This window comes from Procambarus clarkii, chromosome 16 (assembly GCF_040958095.1).
Source record: "Procambarus clarkii isolate CNS0578487 chromosome 16, FALCON_Pclarkii_2.0, whole genome shotgun sequence".
In the NCBI taxonomy this organism is placed as follows: domain Eukaryota; kingdom Metazoa; phylum Arthropoda; class Malacostraca; order Decapoda; family Cambaridae; genus Procambarus; species Procambarus clarkii.
Genome location: NC_091165.1, coordinates 35,794,329 through 35,813,490, shown reverse-complemented (window position 1 = coordinate 35,813,490; position 19,162 = coordinate 35,794,329). Strand labels below are relative to the sequence as shown.

The following is a 19,162-nucleotide window of genomic DNA, read 5'->3' as shown; positions in this document are numbered from 1 at the left end:
ACTAAACAATCACTATACAAGTCACATAAGCCTATCTAGTAGCACGGTTACATAGGAGGATACTTATTTTAGCTGTTGTGGGAGCTTAAGGTAAGGTAAAGGGGGAAGGAGGAGGAGAATGAAGGCAGAGCCCCACAGGAAGATGTTGTCACACCACAGCCAGACCAGAGAAGAGCGCACCCCAGGCTTTCCGTCTCCGAGCTCCCCAGTTGTTGTTGTTGTTGTTGCCGGGAAGATAACCTAACTGATCGTGCAGCTACAAACAATACAAGTCTTCACCGGCCTTCGTTACTTTACTAGTTCTAAGAATAGTTGATAATTAGTTCAATGATATAATTAATCCACAACAAGCTCAAGAGTCTGAATGCTCTGTGAGAAACAAGATTCGTCTTACGTCTGGCAAGGAAGATAGGAACAAACGCGCATCAGCAATTCTATCAAATAATGAAACGTAAATTATTTAGAGCTCAATTTGACCTCTGGTTTCAAACTAAGGAACCCAGGGTCGTAACAGTGTCACAGTAACAAGGTTATCGCGAATAACCAAACTCGATTACGCGTTCACCATAGCCTGTGCTACATGGACATTTCGTTCTAAGTAGCTAAATGTAAAACAACAACAATCTTGTAAGCTCAGTATAGCTCAAAAATAACGCTCAAGAGTCATATTTCCGATAGGCATCGTATTTTGAAAACTGCAGATAGATTTGTGAAAAATCTGACCAATCGCCGTTTGAACTAATTTCCATATTTTCGGTATACAAAGTAGCAATATAAAACTCCAAATTCGTGTAATCACCCTGAATTCTGCTCAGAAATAATGCTCAATAGTAATATTTCCGTATTTAAAAAAAAACTGCAAGGGGATTTGGGCAAACCAATAGCAATTTTTACTAATTTGCATATTTTCGGTGTAAAAAGTCGTAATCTAAAACTCCAAATACTTGCAATCACCTTGAATTCCTATTAGAAATAGCGCTCAAGGGTCATATTTCTTATGAATATAGGTAGTATGTAGGCCGGGCTACATGTGCAGAGCCCGGCCTTCCATCACAGTTCGACTCGGGGGGCCAGGTCGCTCACCCCACGAGTCTGGGATGTTAAAAGAGGGTCAGATGTCGTCATATAAATGAACGGGTAATAATTTTATCCACGAATAAGCCCCCATACCCACCATGGAGCCACAGTTAGAGCATAGGACACCCGACAAGTCTTTTTGGCACCCCCCCCCCCCCCAAGACGATAGGACACCCGAAAAGACGATCTGCATCCACCATGGGTGCATGAAACATAAAACATAAGTAAGAGGAAAAAGCATCTAGCACAATTTGTGAAGACGGCAGTAGGAGCATAAGGCTTCAACATGACAGAGGACTGTCCCATGGAGCATCACACTCCGACAGCCGCCCACGAAGGCCCCCTCACGACGGCAACGGGCTGTAAAGGGACAGGGACAGAAAGGACGAGATCCATGATTCTATCCCGAATCGTCTCTACTTGTCTCATATTTTTTTACTTTAGAAGAAAGTTGAAAAATTAACTCTCCAAAATTCCTTTTACAATTTAATCAAAACACTAAGAGGTGAGTTTCGTTGATGCTTGTCAACATTATCAAAAACAAAAGCAGGTTACAAGTTACATGTGATTGATTGATTGATGAAGATTAAGCCGTCCAAGAGGTGGAACAGGTATGAGTAAGTTATAAGCGTTATTGTTTTAGATTCAGCTACTCACAACAAAAAGTTCCAAGCAGCCAGGTTATGGTGAGCCCGTTGTACTCACCTGGTACAGGAGACGTGCAAGTTACAAGTGTTATTTGTTGCTGTTTTAGATTCAGCTACTTACCTGCCCAATAAATACGAATTTTGCAAATTAACTGAGAATTCGACGTTCATAAGTGACAATTAGACAATCCTGCCGGGGACGCCATACCTGCGAGCGTCGTCACAGGAAATACAACTACACAGAGTGTTCATTTTTTTATATACAAGATATTTTACATTTTTGTAAAGCCACTAGCACGCATAGCGTTTCGGGCAAGTCCTTAATCCTATTTTTTTTCCCCGGAATACAACCCGCCAAATCCTTTAACAATCAGGTACCCATTCACTGCTGGTTAAAGAAGCTACTGATAAGGATTGGCGCCCAGTCAATCCTCTCCAGCCAGAATACGAAACAGGCCAAAGCGTTCGCGAAGCGCCCGCCGAGTGCGGAGACGGCTATGAAAACAAGATTGTCGTGAGAGGCTAATTGTTGATGGGCTCACAGACAGGATTCACTTGTGTATGTCTCCATACCGGGGTCCTTAGGCGAGATTTCTTGTTTCTCCTAATCAGCACGATGAAGATTATTGTGTTGACGGACATGAGACAAGCATAGAAGAAGGCTTCGTGAGAGGGTCGGTGCTTGAAGGCCCCCGTGGCAGAGCTCAGGCTCGTTAGTCCTGCAAAGAGCCACAAGCCGACAGTAATTGTGAAGAGATTGGCTGCCTGCAGTGAAGACTTCATGGCCATCGGGGCCTGCGAGTAAGCAAAGTCCATGCCAGAGACTGAGAAGAGGACCTCGCCGATGGTGATGAGGACGTACTGGGGAAGGAGCCACAACATGTGGACGTTTGCAGGGGCCGTCATGGGGAAGAGGAAGACGTCGGTGGTGGTGATGACGATGTCGTACACACCGTCCTGGTACACAGCAGCCTCTCCAACTTCCACCTCTTCCACCATCACCTTGTACTCCTGGGGACTGATGCGCTGGAACTCCGTCTTTCCCTCCAGGAGCTGGAAGTTGTGGAGGATGGTGTCGTACGTGAGCGTCACGTTGAGCTCGTTGTGCGCAGGCGCCAACACCCGCACCTGTCAGGGCGAACCAACACAACTGAACACCAGGAAATCAGGCCCTAAATTTTACGGATTATTTATTTCTAAGGCACCATCAAATAATATTAACAATAACAATGATAATATCAGTAATGAGAAAATCACTTCAGCAGTGGGGATCGAAGCAACATCTTGGTGAATGTCAAACACGCGCTAGGCCCCCCATAACATGCTACAAAAGATATTCATCCAGACACTACTTTGTTCTCTAAGGATTTTGTTGCTAATTAAATTGTCTTAAGATGAAGTGGCATCTTTAGACGATGCAGCATCTTAAGATAAACCAGCATCTTAAGATGCTGGACCATGGAATCCCTGCTCGGCTCCAGTGATTTTATCATTGATAAATCACGCTGTTGTGATTGCCTTGTGACTATCAATAATAATAGTAACAAAACTAATTAAAAACTACTTAATAGACCTGTAATAAATGGCTCTTATTTATTAGTCAAAAGCATTCAAAAACTTATTTAATAAATTTTTGAGGATGGAGAAAGTTGTAAAATATCTCAGATTATGAAAATGTTTCAATATTTGTAAAAGTAAAAATAATTGCTAGGATATTATCATTCTCTGCCTGAACTGTATTGTGAAGCATTATACTCGCCCGTTGTTGTGTTTTATTAATGTATTTTACAGTTGACTTGGCGTCATGGTGACACTTTATGAGACACTTTCCAGTTGCTAGTTACTTGAAATGATTAGTGCTGAATCTTTAGTAAAGTCTGCTCTCATTGTTAGCATTTAGCCTTTTTACACCCAAGAAACCCAAGGAGCGGAAATGATTGGGTACGGAGACTCACTTTGGTGTCGGCATCTTCGTCCTTGATGTACTCGAGTGTGGGAGGGAGAGCCAGCACGCCAGTGGAGGTGACAAGGAGTGTTGTCTCATGGGCACCCAGCACCCTCACTGTCACCTGCCTCATGTCCGGGGCGAGGCAGGAGGCTGTCACCTTGGCCTCCACCTCATCACCATGTGTGACAGTCAAGCTAGGCAGAACCACCTGGCCTCCGCTCTCCACACTCAGCTGACCGGTCTTGACGAAGGGCACCTTCACCACCATCTGGCAAGGCAGTGCGTTGTAAACGTGGATTCTCGCCTGCTCTGGAGGAATGAAAGTCTGTTCCACGCTCATGTTCACCAGTGCGTAGACCAGGAAGGCGATGATGGTGAAGCACATCCCCGCGATCATCCGGGATGTGGTCTTGGTGAGGACGCCAACGCGGGCCAACAAGGGGTAGACCACAAAATCAAAGAGCGGAATGAGAGCTAAAACGAGCAGTGAGTTGGCAGTGGAAGACATATCTGGCGGGATCCTATAGCTGCCCACCATACCGTCGAGACGTTTAGCCAGGAATATCATACTAGTGAAGGTCTGGTAGAAGAGAACCCAAAAGAGCGGGAAGGTGCAGAACAGCAGAAGGACACGCATGGTCACCTTCACGTCCAGCAGCAACTGAACATCATATTTGTCCTGAGCACGGTCAAGCCAGTGCTGCACAGGCTTTCGGTTCTTATCCCAGGTCTTGCGAACCGCGTATGCAACGCAGCGAACTGTTTTTAGCATCATTGTGTCTGGGGGCCCCTCCTTGTACTGCGACCGACCTGTAACATAACAAATACATAACAGATAATAGAGATGATGTGAGAGAATTAAAACACAGAAATCACATTGAAGTGATGTATATCAATGAGAAAATCCACTAGGGTCACGAACCTACGCCCTTGGCATTACCAAGCCGAATACTCCACCACTAGACCATCGCTGATTTGTGAAAATCATACAACCAGATTTTTACTGAATTCACAGAAAGTCTGGAGGCCCCTACTGAAAACAGTCCAAATTTTACGTATAACCCACAATTTAATTTATTTTAAATATTAGGGGGAAAGCGCCAAGCCATTACAACTATATAGCACTGGGAAAGGGTCAGGATAAGGATTTGGGATGGGACGGGTAAAAGGAATGGTGCCCAACCACTTGGACGGTTGGTGATTGAACGCCGACCTGCATGAAGCGAGACCGTCGCCCTACCTTAGATTTAGATTTAGATTTTTATTCAAGTAAATTTACATACATTGAAGATAAGTTACAAACATTTAAAGATAGAGCTAGTACATACAATACCTAAAGCCACTAATACGCATAGCGTTTCGGACAAGGTGTGTGTGAGGGGGGGGGGAACACTTAGACTAAAACTTAATAATAATTGAGCTTAAAGTATAAATTGTGTTGAAAAAAGGAGTAAAAATAAGTGGGGGGGGGGGGGAGACATGGCAGAAAATAGCAATTATACAAGTTGGTCAACAAACAGCATTGTTTAAAATAGTAGACATGGGTTGACATTTAGGAGTAAGGTAGGTTACATGGAGTTTATTATGTAAGTTTTAAACTGGTTGAGAGAAGTACAGACTTTGACATGATTGGGCCATGACCCTTGACCTTCCAGTCAAAGTGGCTGGGGTATAACCCACAAGCACTCAGGTGGAATGGCAGAGTGGTGCCACACCTTACGCCTCAACTTCAGAAACACACAGTGTGTTCCTGTGTTTTTTACGTAAAACTTGGACTGGCTTCAGTAGGGGCCTCCAGACTTCCTGTGATTTCAGCAGAAATCTGGTTGAATGACTTTTACAAGTTACGGTGGTCTATTGGTAGTGTATGCGGCTTGGCCATGATAAGGTCGTAAGTTCGTGTCCTCTTCATTGCCCTAGCGGAATTTCCCATTTTCTGAGAGAATTAATGCCACAGCTGACTTAATGGTGTACATTGTGTGAACTACAGTAGGGAAATCAGCTTGTGAATGCAAGAGTATACGCATTACGGTTGTACACAATACGCATGCAGAACCACATATGCATGGATCTAAAATCATTATGTATGGACTTGGGTCTATCATGTTGGTCTCTGATGAGCCTACATTACCATCAGGCCATTGCTATCACGAGGGTCGTTGTGCATTAAAACTGTAAATTGCTTAGCTAATGAATTGTGGGGTTCAGTCCTTGAACCCATTATGTGCCTCTGTAACCCTTTCCACTACTGCCCACAAGATGGGTATAGGGTGCATAATAAATGAAATAAACTAACTAACTGTCCAGTTATGATTAACTAGACCGAATTAAGCATCCTTGCCTTAGAAGCAAACAATAGTCAAGGAGTTGGCAATTGTATTTGGTGTGCGGTATGACTTTTCTGTCTACGCACGGTGAGAGCGAAGGTAAGGAGACCCATCTTGAATTTCCCAACGACCGCCATGTCCATAGCCTACAAGCTAGGGGGGACATGGATAAGGATAAGTCTACAGGCTAGGGACAAGCCTACGAAAGGGCAAGTGGGACAATCACGTAGGCACGTAGGCGCAAATCTATGTGATTTGGGAGGCATCAGTGCCTCTTCCTCAATGGTCAAATTCATAGATCTGACTGCTGGTTCCCCATGAATGCTTGTGAGGTCCCAAAGAAGCCCGCCAAAGCATCCCTTCTGCCCCTAAAGTTTGTCTAAGCCAGACGTGTGAGGTCTTACTAGATGAGCCAACTAATGGTGCACTACCTGAGCTGTCAAGTGGAGACACTGGGGAGAGTATTGCACAATTATATATTAAGAGACAGTCTACAAATCTCATTGATGAAATAAAGATTATCATATGTATGCGAATTATTTTCAAGAATATTTATACCCGTCTTAAATTTTTAAGAAGAATGTTCTAAACTCTGTTTTCCTAATGAACAAACATGAGTGAGTACTGTTGTATGGGACAAAACATAAATTGATTGATTGATGAAGATTAAGCCACCCAAGAGGTTGCATAGGTATGAATAGCCCGTAACAAAACATAGGAAAAGGAAGGAGATTAAAGGCATAGTGGGACACACCGTTGGACTAATTTCCTGCTCGTTCGCCTCCTACACTTTACAGCCTTCTCTGACTGCGTCTAATATGCTACGGTGACATCTGGGACTAATATGCTACGGTGACATCTGGGACTAATATGCTACGGTGTCATCTGGGACTATTATGCTACGGTGTCATCTGGGACTAATATGCTACGGTGTCATCTGGGACTAATATGATACGGTGACATCTGGGACTAATATGCTACGGTGTCATCTGGGACTAATATGCTACGGTGTCATCTGGGACTAATATGCTACGGTGTCATCTGGGACTAATATGCTACGGTGTCATCTGGGACTAATATGCTACGGTGTCATCTGGGACTAATATGCTACGGTGTCATCTGGGACTGATATGCTACGGTGTCATCTGGGACTAATTTGCAGCATTACACACATATGTTTGTGGCTTTACAAAAACGTTTTATTAAGTCACAAAATTTGTATTAAAATAGTCCATGGTGCCATCTTGAAAATACATCAACAAATAATAAAAATTGTTTAAATATTATTATCCTAGAGGACTAACCAGCAGCGAAGATGACGGTGGAGACAACCATGAGGCCGGCCATTATAATGTAGGAGAGGAAGTAGCAGTCATCACCAAAGCACTGGACAGAGTCTCGTATTTGAGCTGTTATGAATAGCCCGACGAAGGCGCCAGCGTTGATCATCCAGTAGAAGGCGTAAAAGAACCTGCAGCAGAAATGACAAGTTAAGAGAATGCTAAGATGACAACTTACCAGTTTTCTGGTTTATGTGCAAAAAACGAATTAATAACTCCATCTAACACGTCATCGAGAGCAGGAATGTTTTGTCTTTCCTAACTACTTGACCATTTCAAAGTATTATTGAAGCAAACTAAAATGCACACGTCTTATACACAGATTTCGCTAAATATGACCATGGAATAGGAGCCATGATCACTTCTTCTATAGTTTTCCATCATCAAGCATTAAGTCCTTGTTAACGCTTTCCTCAGCGAGTCTGTTCGTTAACTTGGCTGCAACTTTTTAATTGCACTTCCTACCGTGTATAGCAAAGACAAATATCAGCCACACCACAAACCCATCTAACTCCTTTACAAAACCCACCAACCTGTGAACTCCCTCTTCCCAGCCTTCCACACCCATCAATATCCCCAATTCACCCTGATGAACCTCCTCGACTTTAACATACCTCTTCTGTTGCTCCCGTTGTTCTGGGACTTTGAACTGGTCGGCCCCGAGGGAGGAGTACACAGCTTTCATGAGCCCTGTGCAGATGCCCAGCGCCAGCATGCCCAAGACTCCTGTAAATTTGGCGGCGCTGAAGGAGGCCATGATGGGGGTGACCGAAGAGAGGGTAAAGATGACGGCGCCCACTGTGTACCCGCAGCACATCAGGAACACTGTGCGAGCCTGTATGAGGAAGGTGACAGAGACTAAGAGGTGTTGAAGAGGTACGGGGAGTATTATAGTGTGAGGTTGCTTGAGCGAGAGTGAAGTTCAGCTTAGAAGATATATACAGATAACAGGACTGTGGTGTTTGTGTGTTACTGAGGAAGTCTTGGTTATAGGGTTGATGTAAAGTCATGACTTGGTTACTGACTTTAATACTTAATATGATTACATGACTAGTAGCTACCAAGCTTGGCTGGCGTCCTGTACGCTCTCTTGTTTACCTTCAATCTCTCTCTGGCGTCCCAGCCGCCGCACATAGAAAACGGATGGTACCATTTTCTGTGAACATGACATCCCTCCTTTTCTTTAAAAAGAATGAATACAGGATGTCTACCAGCATTGTAGCACAAAGCAAAGTTATTGACACAAAGTAAGTTATTACCATATCAAGAGATACTGCATACATTTAACATTAATTAAGCACACAAAGAATTTAAACAACTTAATCTTTTCCACAAAGGATTTCAATGTTAAAAATACATATGCAATGTTAAACAAACATGAAAGAAACTGTACTACAAAGTTACAAAATATTGAATGAGATAACTGCATTATTCAAACAATATTAAATTTAGTTCAGCATGACAAGTAAATATTTTGCATTACATAGGAACACAATTAATCATCAAATCGTGTTGGGCGTTTAACATGACGTTTAGGACGAGAGTCCTTAAATGCAATAACATCCCTTGATGAATTGTTTGTCGGGTTATAACTATTTTTTTCTTTTTCTTTTGCACGACTTTGCACTTCATCATTTTCTACACTAGTTGGAATCACTTTGAAATAAGCCATATTACGTGTTATACTATGATCTCTATTACTAGCTGTTACTATAGTTCCTTTTACACTAATCACTTTATATGGTTTTGTATCATACGGCATATCTAACTTTCCCTCTTTTTTCTTTTTAACGAGAACAGTGTCACCAACCTTTATGAACTGTTCCTTTGCACGTTGATCATGATCAATTTTCATTTTGCCCTTGGCTAGTGCATCCTTCTGAGCGAGACGTTTATCCGTTACCTCGGCTGGCATGACGGGTAGTGCGATTCTCATAGGACGTCCAAATAAAAGTTCGCCTGGCGACTTGCCCAGTGTTCCATGTGGTGTTGCACGGTAGTTCCTGAGAAAAGCATACATAGCTTGTTTCCAGGATCGTCCTTCGGCATGAGCACAGCGTACCGCTTTCATGAGAGGTTGCATGAATCTCTCAACTTCTCCATTTGCTTGAGGATGTAGTGGCATCACACGGCGGTGTTTGAATCCAATATGCTCAGAAAAGTTGACAAAGTCTTGTCCATTGAATGGCGGTCCATTGTCCGTCTTGACAACTTCAGGAATGCCAAAGTTTGAAAAGATCTTGTCAAGTTTCGGGATGACGGCCTTTGCAGATGTGGAATTGATGATTTCTACTTCTGGATAACGTGAGTGATCATCAATGACTACCATCAAGTACTCTCCAGTTGGTAGTGGTCCGCAGAAGTCCATTGATACTTCCGTCCATGGTGCAGCAGGTAGTGGTGAAGGTTGTAGAGGTGTTGGTCTTGAAGTATCCACTGCAGCTTGGCAAGGGACACAGGCATCATGCATATCCTTTGCTTGACGATCAATGCCAGGAAACCACACCTTTTCTCGTAGCAGCTGTTTCGTCCTAACAAGACCTTGGTGTCCTTGATGTGCAAGCTTCAGAGCACGTTGCTGGAGAACAGCTGGAATCACGATACGAGTACCTCGCAGCACAGTGTCGCGTTGTTGCGTAACACTTAATTCTGTCTGGATGCGTTCAAGTGCTTTGAATGCATCTTGGTCAACTCCTGAGGGTGGGATGCGTGGAAACTTTTTCTTAGTCAATGCATCCACTGTTGCTTGCAGAGTTGGGTCCTCTAGGGTTGCAGTACGGATTTCATCAAGAGTAAGAGCCTTAGGGACTGCATCACAGGTTACAGAGTGTACATATTCCTCGGCAACTTGCTGATGCTTGGTGATGGTGAAACTGTTGGCAGGATGTCGACTGATGTAATCAGCGGGATTGCCTGCACCCGGCTTGTATTTCACCGTAAAGTTGTATGGTTGCAGACGAAGAGCCCATCTCTCAATGCGAGCTGGTGGTTTGGACTTTGGATTATTGAAGATGGTCTCCAACGGTTTGTGGTCAGTGACTATCGTGGTGAAGGGTGCACCAAGCAGATACACATTAAAGTGTTCACAGCCCCATACAAGAGCAAGAGCTTCCTTCTCTGTCTGACTGTATCGTTGCTCAACATCTGTGAGAGAACGGCTGGCGTAGGCAATTACTACTCGGGAATCTGGTTGACCAGGTTTGTGTTGGGCTAAAACAGCACCTAAACCAACAGGACTAGCATCCACCGTTAACTCAGTGTCCATTGATGGATCAAAGTATGCAGCAGTCGCATTCTCTACTAGTGCATCTTTCACAGCATCAAATGCATTTTGCTCGATATCGCTCCAGTACCATGATGCATTTTTCTTCAGGAGCTCACGTAGAGGCTTCGTAATGGTAGCAAAATCTGGAATGAAGCGAGAACAGTAGTTTGCCATTCCCAGAAAACTATGTACTTCAGTGGACGTTGAAGGAGGTGCAGCATTCTTGATATCTGCAACTTTCTTAGGATCTGGAGACAGACCTTTGTCACTAAGTACATGTCCAAAGAATTCAATTTTATGTTGATTGAACTCACACTTTGCTCGGCTTAACGTCAGATTCTTTTCTCGTAAGCGTTGCAATGTTGCACGAAGAGCTTTGTCGTGTTCAGCTTGGGTACGGCCATAAACAATGATGTCATCAGACATGTTGTCAGCATTAGGTATGTCTTGCAATACCTGGCTGATGATGTGCTGGAATACCTCGGCAGCACTGTTGATACCAAAACTCAGGCGCTTGTACCTATACAGACCTCGATGTGTCGTAAACGTTGTGATGAATCGACTCTCCTCATCAAGTTCAAGCTGATGATAGCCCTTGTTTAAATCTAACTTGCTGAATACAGTTGCACCATTCAAGCGGTAGATCATATCATCTACAGTCGGTGTAGGATGGCGTTCACGCATTATTGCCTTGTTGGGAACACGCATGTCCACACAAATGCGTATCTCATCTGGATTCTTCGGCTTTGGTGGAGTGACAATTGGGCTTACCCATGGTGTTGGGCCTGTTACTGGTTCAATGATATCTAGTTCTATCAGCCTATCCAGTTCGGCATCGACTTTCTTGCGAGTATGGAATGGTTGTCGGCGATGTGGTTGGGCAACTGGAATTACATCTGAGTTGATATGCAGATGTACTTTGCTATCAGTATAACAACCTATGGATTTAAATCGATCAGAAAATTCAGCAACAATAGCATCAACATTGTTTGCAGATTCCACTGCTACAGCATTAGAAAGCTGAAGTAGCCCCAATTTGGTTGAAGTCTTGTAACTGAGTAAAGACTCCTTTGCATTCCTAACAACATGGAATGTAGTAATGAGCATTGCATTCTTTGACTTAATCTCTGCAGTGAAAGTTCCAATCACTGGCAAGGCTACCTTTGAAGCATAGGCAGTGGCTTTGCCATTATAGTTCTCAAGCTTTGGGAACTGTTTTTTAAATTTTTCATAGTGGCACTCAGCAATGGTGTCAATGTTTGATCCAGTGTCAATGAGAACTTTGAGACAAATACCAGCAATGTATACACATGTCTCTGGGTTGTTTGGAAGATCATTCCATTCTGTGATTGCTTGTACTCCATAAGTATAATCACATTCACTGTCATCTGAGACTGGTTGTAATGAAATGTTGTCTTGTATATTATTAACATTCTGGATATGAGGTGCAATATTGTGTTTACCACCTCGACCCCTATGACCTGATCCTCGTACAGTGCTTTTATTCATTGACTGTGGTTTCTTTAGTGCGGAACGACACATAGCACCAAAATGACCTAGTTTTCCACACTCATAGCACTTCTTACCTTGAGCAGGACAAACATTATCTTGGTGTGGGTAGTCTCCTCCACAATTGTAACATTTATTGTTGACACCCTCTGATGTGGGTCGTTGTGACTGCTTGAGCCTTGTTCCTTGACCCCAGTTGTGACGTGGTTCTCGGCTAAATTTACTGTTAGGTTTGCCATGATATCTTCTTTGATCACGGTGTCCTCCCTGAACCTTACGTACCTCATCACTGTTAGTAACAGTGGCAGAACCGTTATTGGCACTGCACTCCATGACACGAGCATCACGTGCAGCATCTTCCATTCGACGAGCCATATCCAGTATCTTGGTAAGAGAACTGTCATCATCAACAAGTTCTAGAGCTCTTCGACGAAGACGTGTAGATGTGCATGATTCAATTATTTGCTGTTTGATTTCTTTGTCAACATCAGCAAACTCACAATGGGCTGCTAAACCCTGCAGACGTGTGTGGTATTGATCCACAGTTTCATTAGAGAGTTGTTTTGCTCTCCTGAAATGCATAATTTCCATAGCAGTATTTTGCCTTGGTTTGAAATGCTCTGTTAGTTTGGCTTTGGCAGTGTCATAATCTTTGGCACCACCAGTGTCTTTCAGTGTGTCAAAGATGTCACAAACTCTATCACCTGCATAATGAAGTAGAAAGGCACGCTTTCTTTCAGCACTTTTGATGTCAGAAACTATCAACAAATTTTCAAACTTTTTAAGCCATTTGACCCACCTCTGTGACAGGTTTGTCTGGTCACAGTCAGGATCAAATGCAGGAAACTGAGGTATATTTGCCATTTTTACTGAATAAATGTAACTTATCACTTAAATGTTCCTCAGAATATTAAACACTTACTGCACTGTATATGTTAGTCAAGAATTCACTGTAATTACTTTAATTTTGCAAAGCACACAAGCATTTTAATGCAAAAGTTCACAGCAGAGCACAATATTGCAGCAACTGACTTCTTACCTAGCCCTTGTGTACATGTGTTGTTCCTACTCACAGCAGCAGCACAGCAGTTGGCACAGCAGTTGGTACAGCAGCAGTTGGTACAGCAGTTGGTGCAGCAGTTGGTGCAGCAGTTGGTACAGCAGTCAGTTCAGTGTGATGAATTTTGTAGCACGAAGCGTCGTTTCATAACCAAAACATCAGGTTTTGTACACATCAAAGCGTCGTTTCGTACACAACGTCGGCAGATTCCTCAGTACACAGTTTCTTCAACACAGCTTGGGTAGCACACAGCATCGGTTAGCACACAGCATCGTTTAGCACACAGCATCGGTTAGCACACAGCATCGGTTAACATACAGCATCGGGTATGGCGCTCACAGCTTCTCTTCCTCCTCCAGGCAGCATGCTTCTCCCTTGTGTTTGAAACTGAACAAATACCTGCGTTCACAGTTCATCCTCGTCGCCAATGTGGTGTTTGTGTGTTACTGAGGAAGTCTTGGTTGTAGGGTTGATGTAAAGTCATGACTTGGTTACTGACTTTAATACTTAATATGATTACATGACTAGTAGCTACCAAGCTTGGCTGGCGTCCTGTACGCTCTCTTGTTTACCTTCAATCTCTCTCTGGCGTCCCAGCCGCCGCACATAGAAAACGGATGGTACCATTTTCTGTGAACATGACAAGGACCTTCACTAAGTCAACTTAGTGCAACAGAAGTTAACTTTTGCTTTTATCTCAAGACCGGATAAGACGCGTTCCGCGAGCGCTTTGTCCTGGATTCGTATCTTGTCCGGGGAAGATTTACTTGGCGTCAATCCTTATTAACTGTAGCCTCTCTTTACCCACCAATAAAATGGGAACCTGGTTGTTAAACGATTTGGCGGGTCGTATTCCGGGGAACACAGGATTATGGACTTGTCCGAAACGCTACGCGTGATAGTGGCTGTTCAATAAATAATGTAAGAACTCTTGTACAAATAAATAATAATAATAAAAAAACTAATGTTTGATGTTCATTACACATAATACATACAATCAACACGCATACACACCTGGGTGAATGTTTTCACTGTGCGTACCTACCTGTGCGTAGTAGGCCTGGTCGACGACCGGGTCGCGGGGACGCTAAGCCCCGGAAGCACCTCAAGGTAATCTTCACTAGTGGCAGGTCCTAGTTATGCTTGTCTGCAGTGACAATCTTCACTACACCCACATAGTTCTCCCGAGCTGTGACCCTCACAGCTCACGACCATCACTATACATCTGTAGCGAGTAGATTATCCCAATAATATACTCGCTCCAAATGCATTGTTAATATTCCTGTCAACCTTTGGAGATGAATGAGGTGAGGCGTTGCCTGGGCAACACGGTGAGGTGTTGCCCGAGCATATAAGCAGCGGTGTAGCGAACATTGGCTAGTCTACTTTCAAGTGTGGTCTAGAGCAGACACTTGCGAGATACTGTACCGACGCTCAGTGCGCTCAACTCACACCAAAGTATCACCGGTGTACTTCTGTATATTCGACCAAATATATATATAGTATCTTAGTGTCTGTGTTTATTTGTCACCATACTTTACGTAACAATAGAACCGTTACATTGGTGACCCAGTGAGTGAAAAAGAACACCTAGTCACAAACTAGATCTTCGCCATGGATTTATCTACCAGGTTTCCAGCATACAACGCAGATGAGCCAGAATTTTGGTTCATGCAGATGGAGGCTATTTTCGACCTTCACGAAATTTCGACTGAGAAAGCCCGATATGCCTGTACCCTGCCAACACTTACCTCGGAGGCTATGCACACTGCCTCCGCTGTCATCACCGGACACCAGGACGTACACTGCATTGAAGGCCGCTCTTCTACAGGCACCAATGAAACGCCGCATTCAACAAAGGGACCAACTCCTCACTGACAAAAGATTAGCAGACAAAACACCGGCTCAGCTTCTGCGGCATATTCAGTATGTGATGCATACTGCAACTGGCCCAGCCCCCAGCGAGATTGTGAGATCACTGTGGATACAACTCTGTCCAAAACACATTCAACCGGCCCTATTCAGTATGGCTGACGACACCCCATTAGCCCAGCTGGCTACACTGGCAGACCGGCTTCATACGACGTCTAATAACACTATATTGTCCCACCTCAGTGATACACAGCAGACTACAGACACCCAACAACTCGACGTCCTCCAGAACCGGCGTTTCGCCCACCCAGGGAAAACGTACCATGCGAATCCAGTATCAGTCTCTAGGCAACAGCGAGAACGTCGGGGAAAGCTTTGTTCTTACCACCAGAAGTTCGGACACCAAGCCCGCAACTGTAGGGCTCCTTGTTCCTGGTCGGGAAACTACTTCGGCGGGGACTGTTAACGGCCAGTGACCCCGCCATTTCAAACACTACACTGCTCTACATATCTGACGTCATAACCAAACGCCGTTTCCTCGTTGACACAGGTGCAGCAGCTAGTGTGTTGCCTCCCCCACTAGTCAAACCAACCCGTACTCCTGGTTTGGACTTACGAGCCGCCAATGGTACGTCCGTCCGTACATATGGGACCCGCGCCCTGGTTCTCGAGTTCGCCTCTCTGGGTCGCTTTACGTGGACTTTCCTCATAGCGGATGTGGAACAACCCATTCTTGGATGGGATTTCCTGCAACACCATCGACTTATGGTGGATCCCGCAGGTGTAGTACTTCGAGCCTCTCCTAGTACCTCTACACAAGTTAACATCGTCACCCCAGTCGCATCTACGGAACTTCAAGCACTCCTGGATGAATTCAAAGATGTGACCCAACCCGCCAGCCCTCGACCAGAGGTGCAACATACGATTACGCATCACATTACTACAACGGGAGCACCTACCTTCGCCAGACCACGCCGCCTGGCACCGGAACGACTGGCGGTAGCACGTGCTGAATTCAATAAACTACAGGAGGCGGGAATAATCCGTCCTTCGAAGAGTCCATGGGCTTCACCTCTCCATATGGTCCCGAAAACAGCCCCAGGGGAATGGCGCCCTTGCGGAGACTACAGGGCTCTCAACGTTCGCACTCTGCCGGATCGCTACCCAATACCACACATCCAGGATTTCTCACAGGGATTGAGCAACGCAACCGTTTTTTCGAAAATTGACCTTGTGCGGGCATTTTACCAGATCCCTGTGGAACCGGCAGACATTCCGAAAACAGCGATCACAACACCTTTTGGACTGTTTGAATTCGTCCGGATGCCGTTTGGTCTACGGAATGCAGCCCAGACATTCCAACGCTTCATCGACCAATTAGTTAAGGACCTTCCTTTTTGCTACGCCTACATTGACGATCTGCTGGTGGCCAGTAGATCACCAACAGAACATCTGCTACACCTCCGACTCCTTCTCACCCGTCTGCGCAACTTCGGCTTGCAGCTCAACTCCGAGAAGTGTATTTTCCATGTTCCAGAGCTGGATTTCTTGGGACACCGTGTGTCAGCAGCAGGGGTCCAACCACTAGAGAAGAAAATCGAGGCAATCAAGGAATTCCCGCGCCCATCTACTCCAAAGAAGTTGCAAGAATTTCTTGGTGTAGTGAATTTTTATCATCGATTCATCCCACATTGTTCGGACATCTTGCGACACTTATACGACCTCTTACGAGGTCGGAAACTCACGTCCCGTCTTCCGTTGGAGTGGACTCCCCAGGCAGAGACAGCATTCACCGACATAAAACACAAGCTGGCGGAATTCACCTTGCTCGCACACCCAGTGTCTGACGCTCCCACCAATCTATCTACCGACGCTTCAAACACAGCAATTGGTGCTGTACTACAACAGCTCGTTGAAGGAGAATGGCGCCCAATTGCATTCTTTTCAGCGCGCCTGTCACCCACTGAAGAGAAGTACAGCACTTTTGATAGGGAACTGCTCGCCATCTACTCAGCCATACAACATTTCCGGCACTTTCTCGAGGGGTGGAACTTCCACATCCTCACAGACCACAAACCTCTCACTTATGCGCTGGCGGCCAAGGGTGATGCTCACTCTCCTCGAGTAGCCAACCACCTGGGATTTATTTCCCAATTTACCTCGGATATCCGTCATGTCAAAGGAACTAATAATGTCATAGCCGATGCACTGTCTCGACCCACCATAAACCACGTCGTGACAAACCCAGCTCAGGTGGACTATTGTGTAATCAGTAAGGCCCAACGGGAAGACCCTGATCTGCAGCGATTACGAACATCTGACACAGTTCTCTGGTTCATCGAGATTCCCATGGAAGGTGGCGGAAGGATAATCTGTGACACCTCACGGACGGGAGCACTTAGGCCCTACATTCCTGCCCAGTTTCGCTGGAAAACGTTCTCAGTATTTCACTCCCTAGCACACCCAGGAGTACGTGCTTCCCAGAAACTACTAACGGAGCGTGTTGTATGGCCAGGAATCAATGCCGATGTTCGACGATGGACTCGCTCATGTCTCCAGTGCCAGCGAGCGAAAACACATCGTCACACAAAGAGCCCTCTTCAACAGTTTCCGTTACCTTCTGACCGTTTCGAGGTGGTGCATGTAGACATCGTTGGACCATTACCGTCGGCAAGAGGATATTCTTATCTACTCACCTGCATCGATCGATTCTCCAGATGGCCGGAAGCAATCCCATTAATCAACATCTCAGCTGAGTCAGTGGTCCAGGCTTTCCTCTCTGGATGGGTCGCCCGTTTTGGCAGCCCCTCTGTCATCATCACCGACCAAGGACGACAGTTCGAATCATATCTATGGAAGGAACTTATGGAATTCCTCGGCACCACACATAACCGAACCACAGCATACCACCCTGAGTCGAACGGAATGGTAGAACGCTTTCATAGACAACTAAAAGCTGCCCTAAGAGCTCAAGCACGCCCTGATGATTGCATCGACAACCTTCCATTAGTCTTGCTTGGCATCCGTTCGGCCACGAAGGAGGGCCGTGGATTCTCGGCAGCAGACTTAGTATACGGATCTAGCCTGCGGCTTCCGGGCGAATTCTTAACCCCAACGCCACTTATCACACCCCCAGACCCCACTTTTGTCCAGAAATTACGGGCGGCCATGACAAACATTCGGCCTACACCACCACGCCAACCGACAACTCGTGCTACATATGTGCCTCATGAGCTCCACACAACTGAACACGTGTTTGTAAGAGTCGACGCTGTTCGACGCCCTCTACAGTCACCTTACGAAGGACCATTTAAAGTGGTTTCTCGAACACCGAAGTTCTTCACCATTGAACGCCGAGGACAGCGGGTAAACATCTCCATCGATCGCCTTCAACCAGCACCCTGTGACGCTGCCCCAGACATCCCTCCAGAGACACATCCGCCGACTACGCAGTTCACTTTTCGACCACAGTTACCAGCAGCACCGCCACCTACGACAACGGACGATCCTGTACGACCTCTCACCCTACAACCCCAGTTACCAGCCGCACCACAACCTGATCCTGTGCGACCTCCCACCCTACGACCCCAGTTAGATGACAGCGAAGAGGAGGAAGTTAACTTTGATGGTTATGTAACGCGAGCAGGGCGTACAATTCGCCGACCAGCTAAGTTCCTTGATCAAGTATTTTTCCTTTCATCCCCTGGGAGGGGGAGTTCTGTAGCGAGTAGATTATCCCAATAATATACTCGCTCAAATGCATTGTTAATATTCCTGTCAATGCATTGTTAATATTCCTGAATGTCAATACGACATTCTCAAGTCGTACACAATCGACTTGAGAATGGTCCAGGACGGACCGAAACGTCGTCGTCCCTTCAATTTCTAGTGTGTGGTCTGGTCAACATTCCTGTCAACCTTTGGAGATGAATGAGGTGAGGCGTTGCCTGGGCAACACGGTGAGGTGTTGCCCGAGCATATAAGCAGCGGTGTAGCGAACATTGGCTAGTCTACTTTCAAGTGTGGTCTAGAGCAGACACTTGCGAGATACTGTACCGACGCTCAGTGCGCTCAACTCACACCAAAGTATCACCGGTGTACTTCTGTATATTCGACC

At 45.3% G+C, this 19,162-nt stretch overlaps 1 protein-coding gene across 2 annotated transcripts in view; it reads right to left on the bottom strand.

Annotated features, from left to right (window-relative positions):
• Positions 1–1,550: 1,550 nt before the first annotated feature.
• The window catches only part of LOC138365210 (peptide transporter family 1-like), a 32,533-nt gene continuing 14,921 nt past the window's right edge, over positions 1,551–19,162 (bottom strand). For both annotated transcript variants that reach the window (XM_069325446.1, XM_069325445.1), the window contains 4 exons: positions 7,954–8,174; positions 7,304–7,470; positions 3,680–4,482; positions 1,551–2,852 (listed from right to left, as the gene is read on the bottom strand). In XM_069325446.1, coding sequence (XP_069181547.1) covers positions 2,247–2,852; positions 3,680–4,482; positions 7,304–7,470; positions 7,954–8,174 — 1,797 coding nt within the window. In that variant the 3' untranslated portion in view covers positions 1,551–2,246. The remainder of the gene's footprint in view (positions 2,853–3,679; positions 4,483–7,303; positions 7,471–7,953; positions 8,175–19,162) is intronic.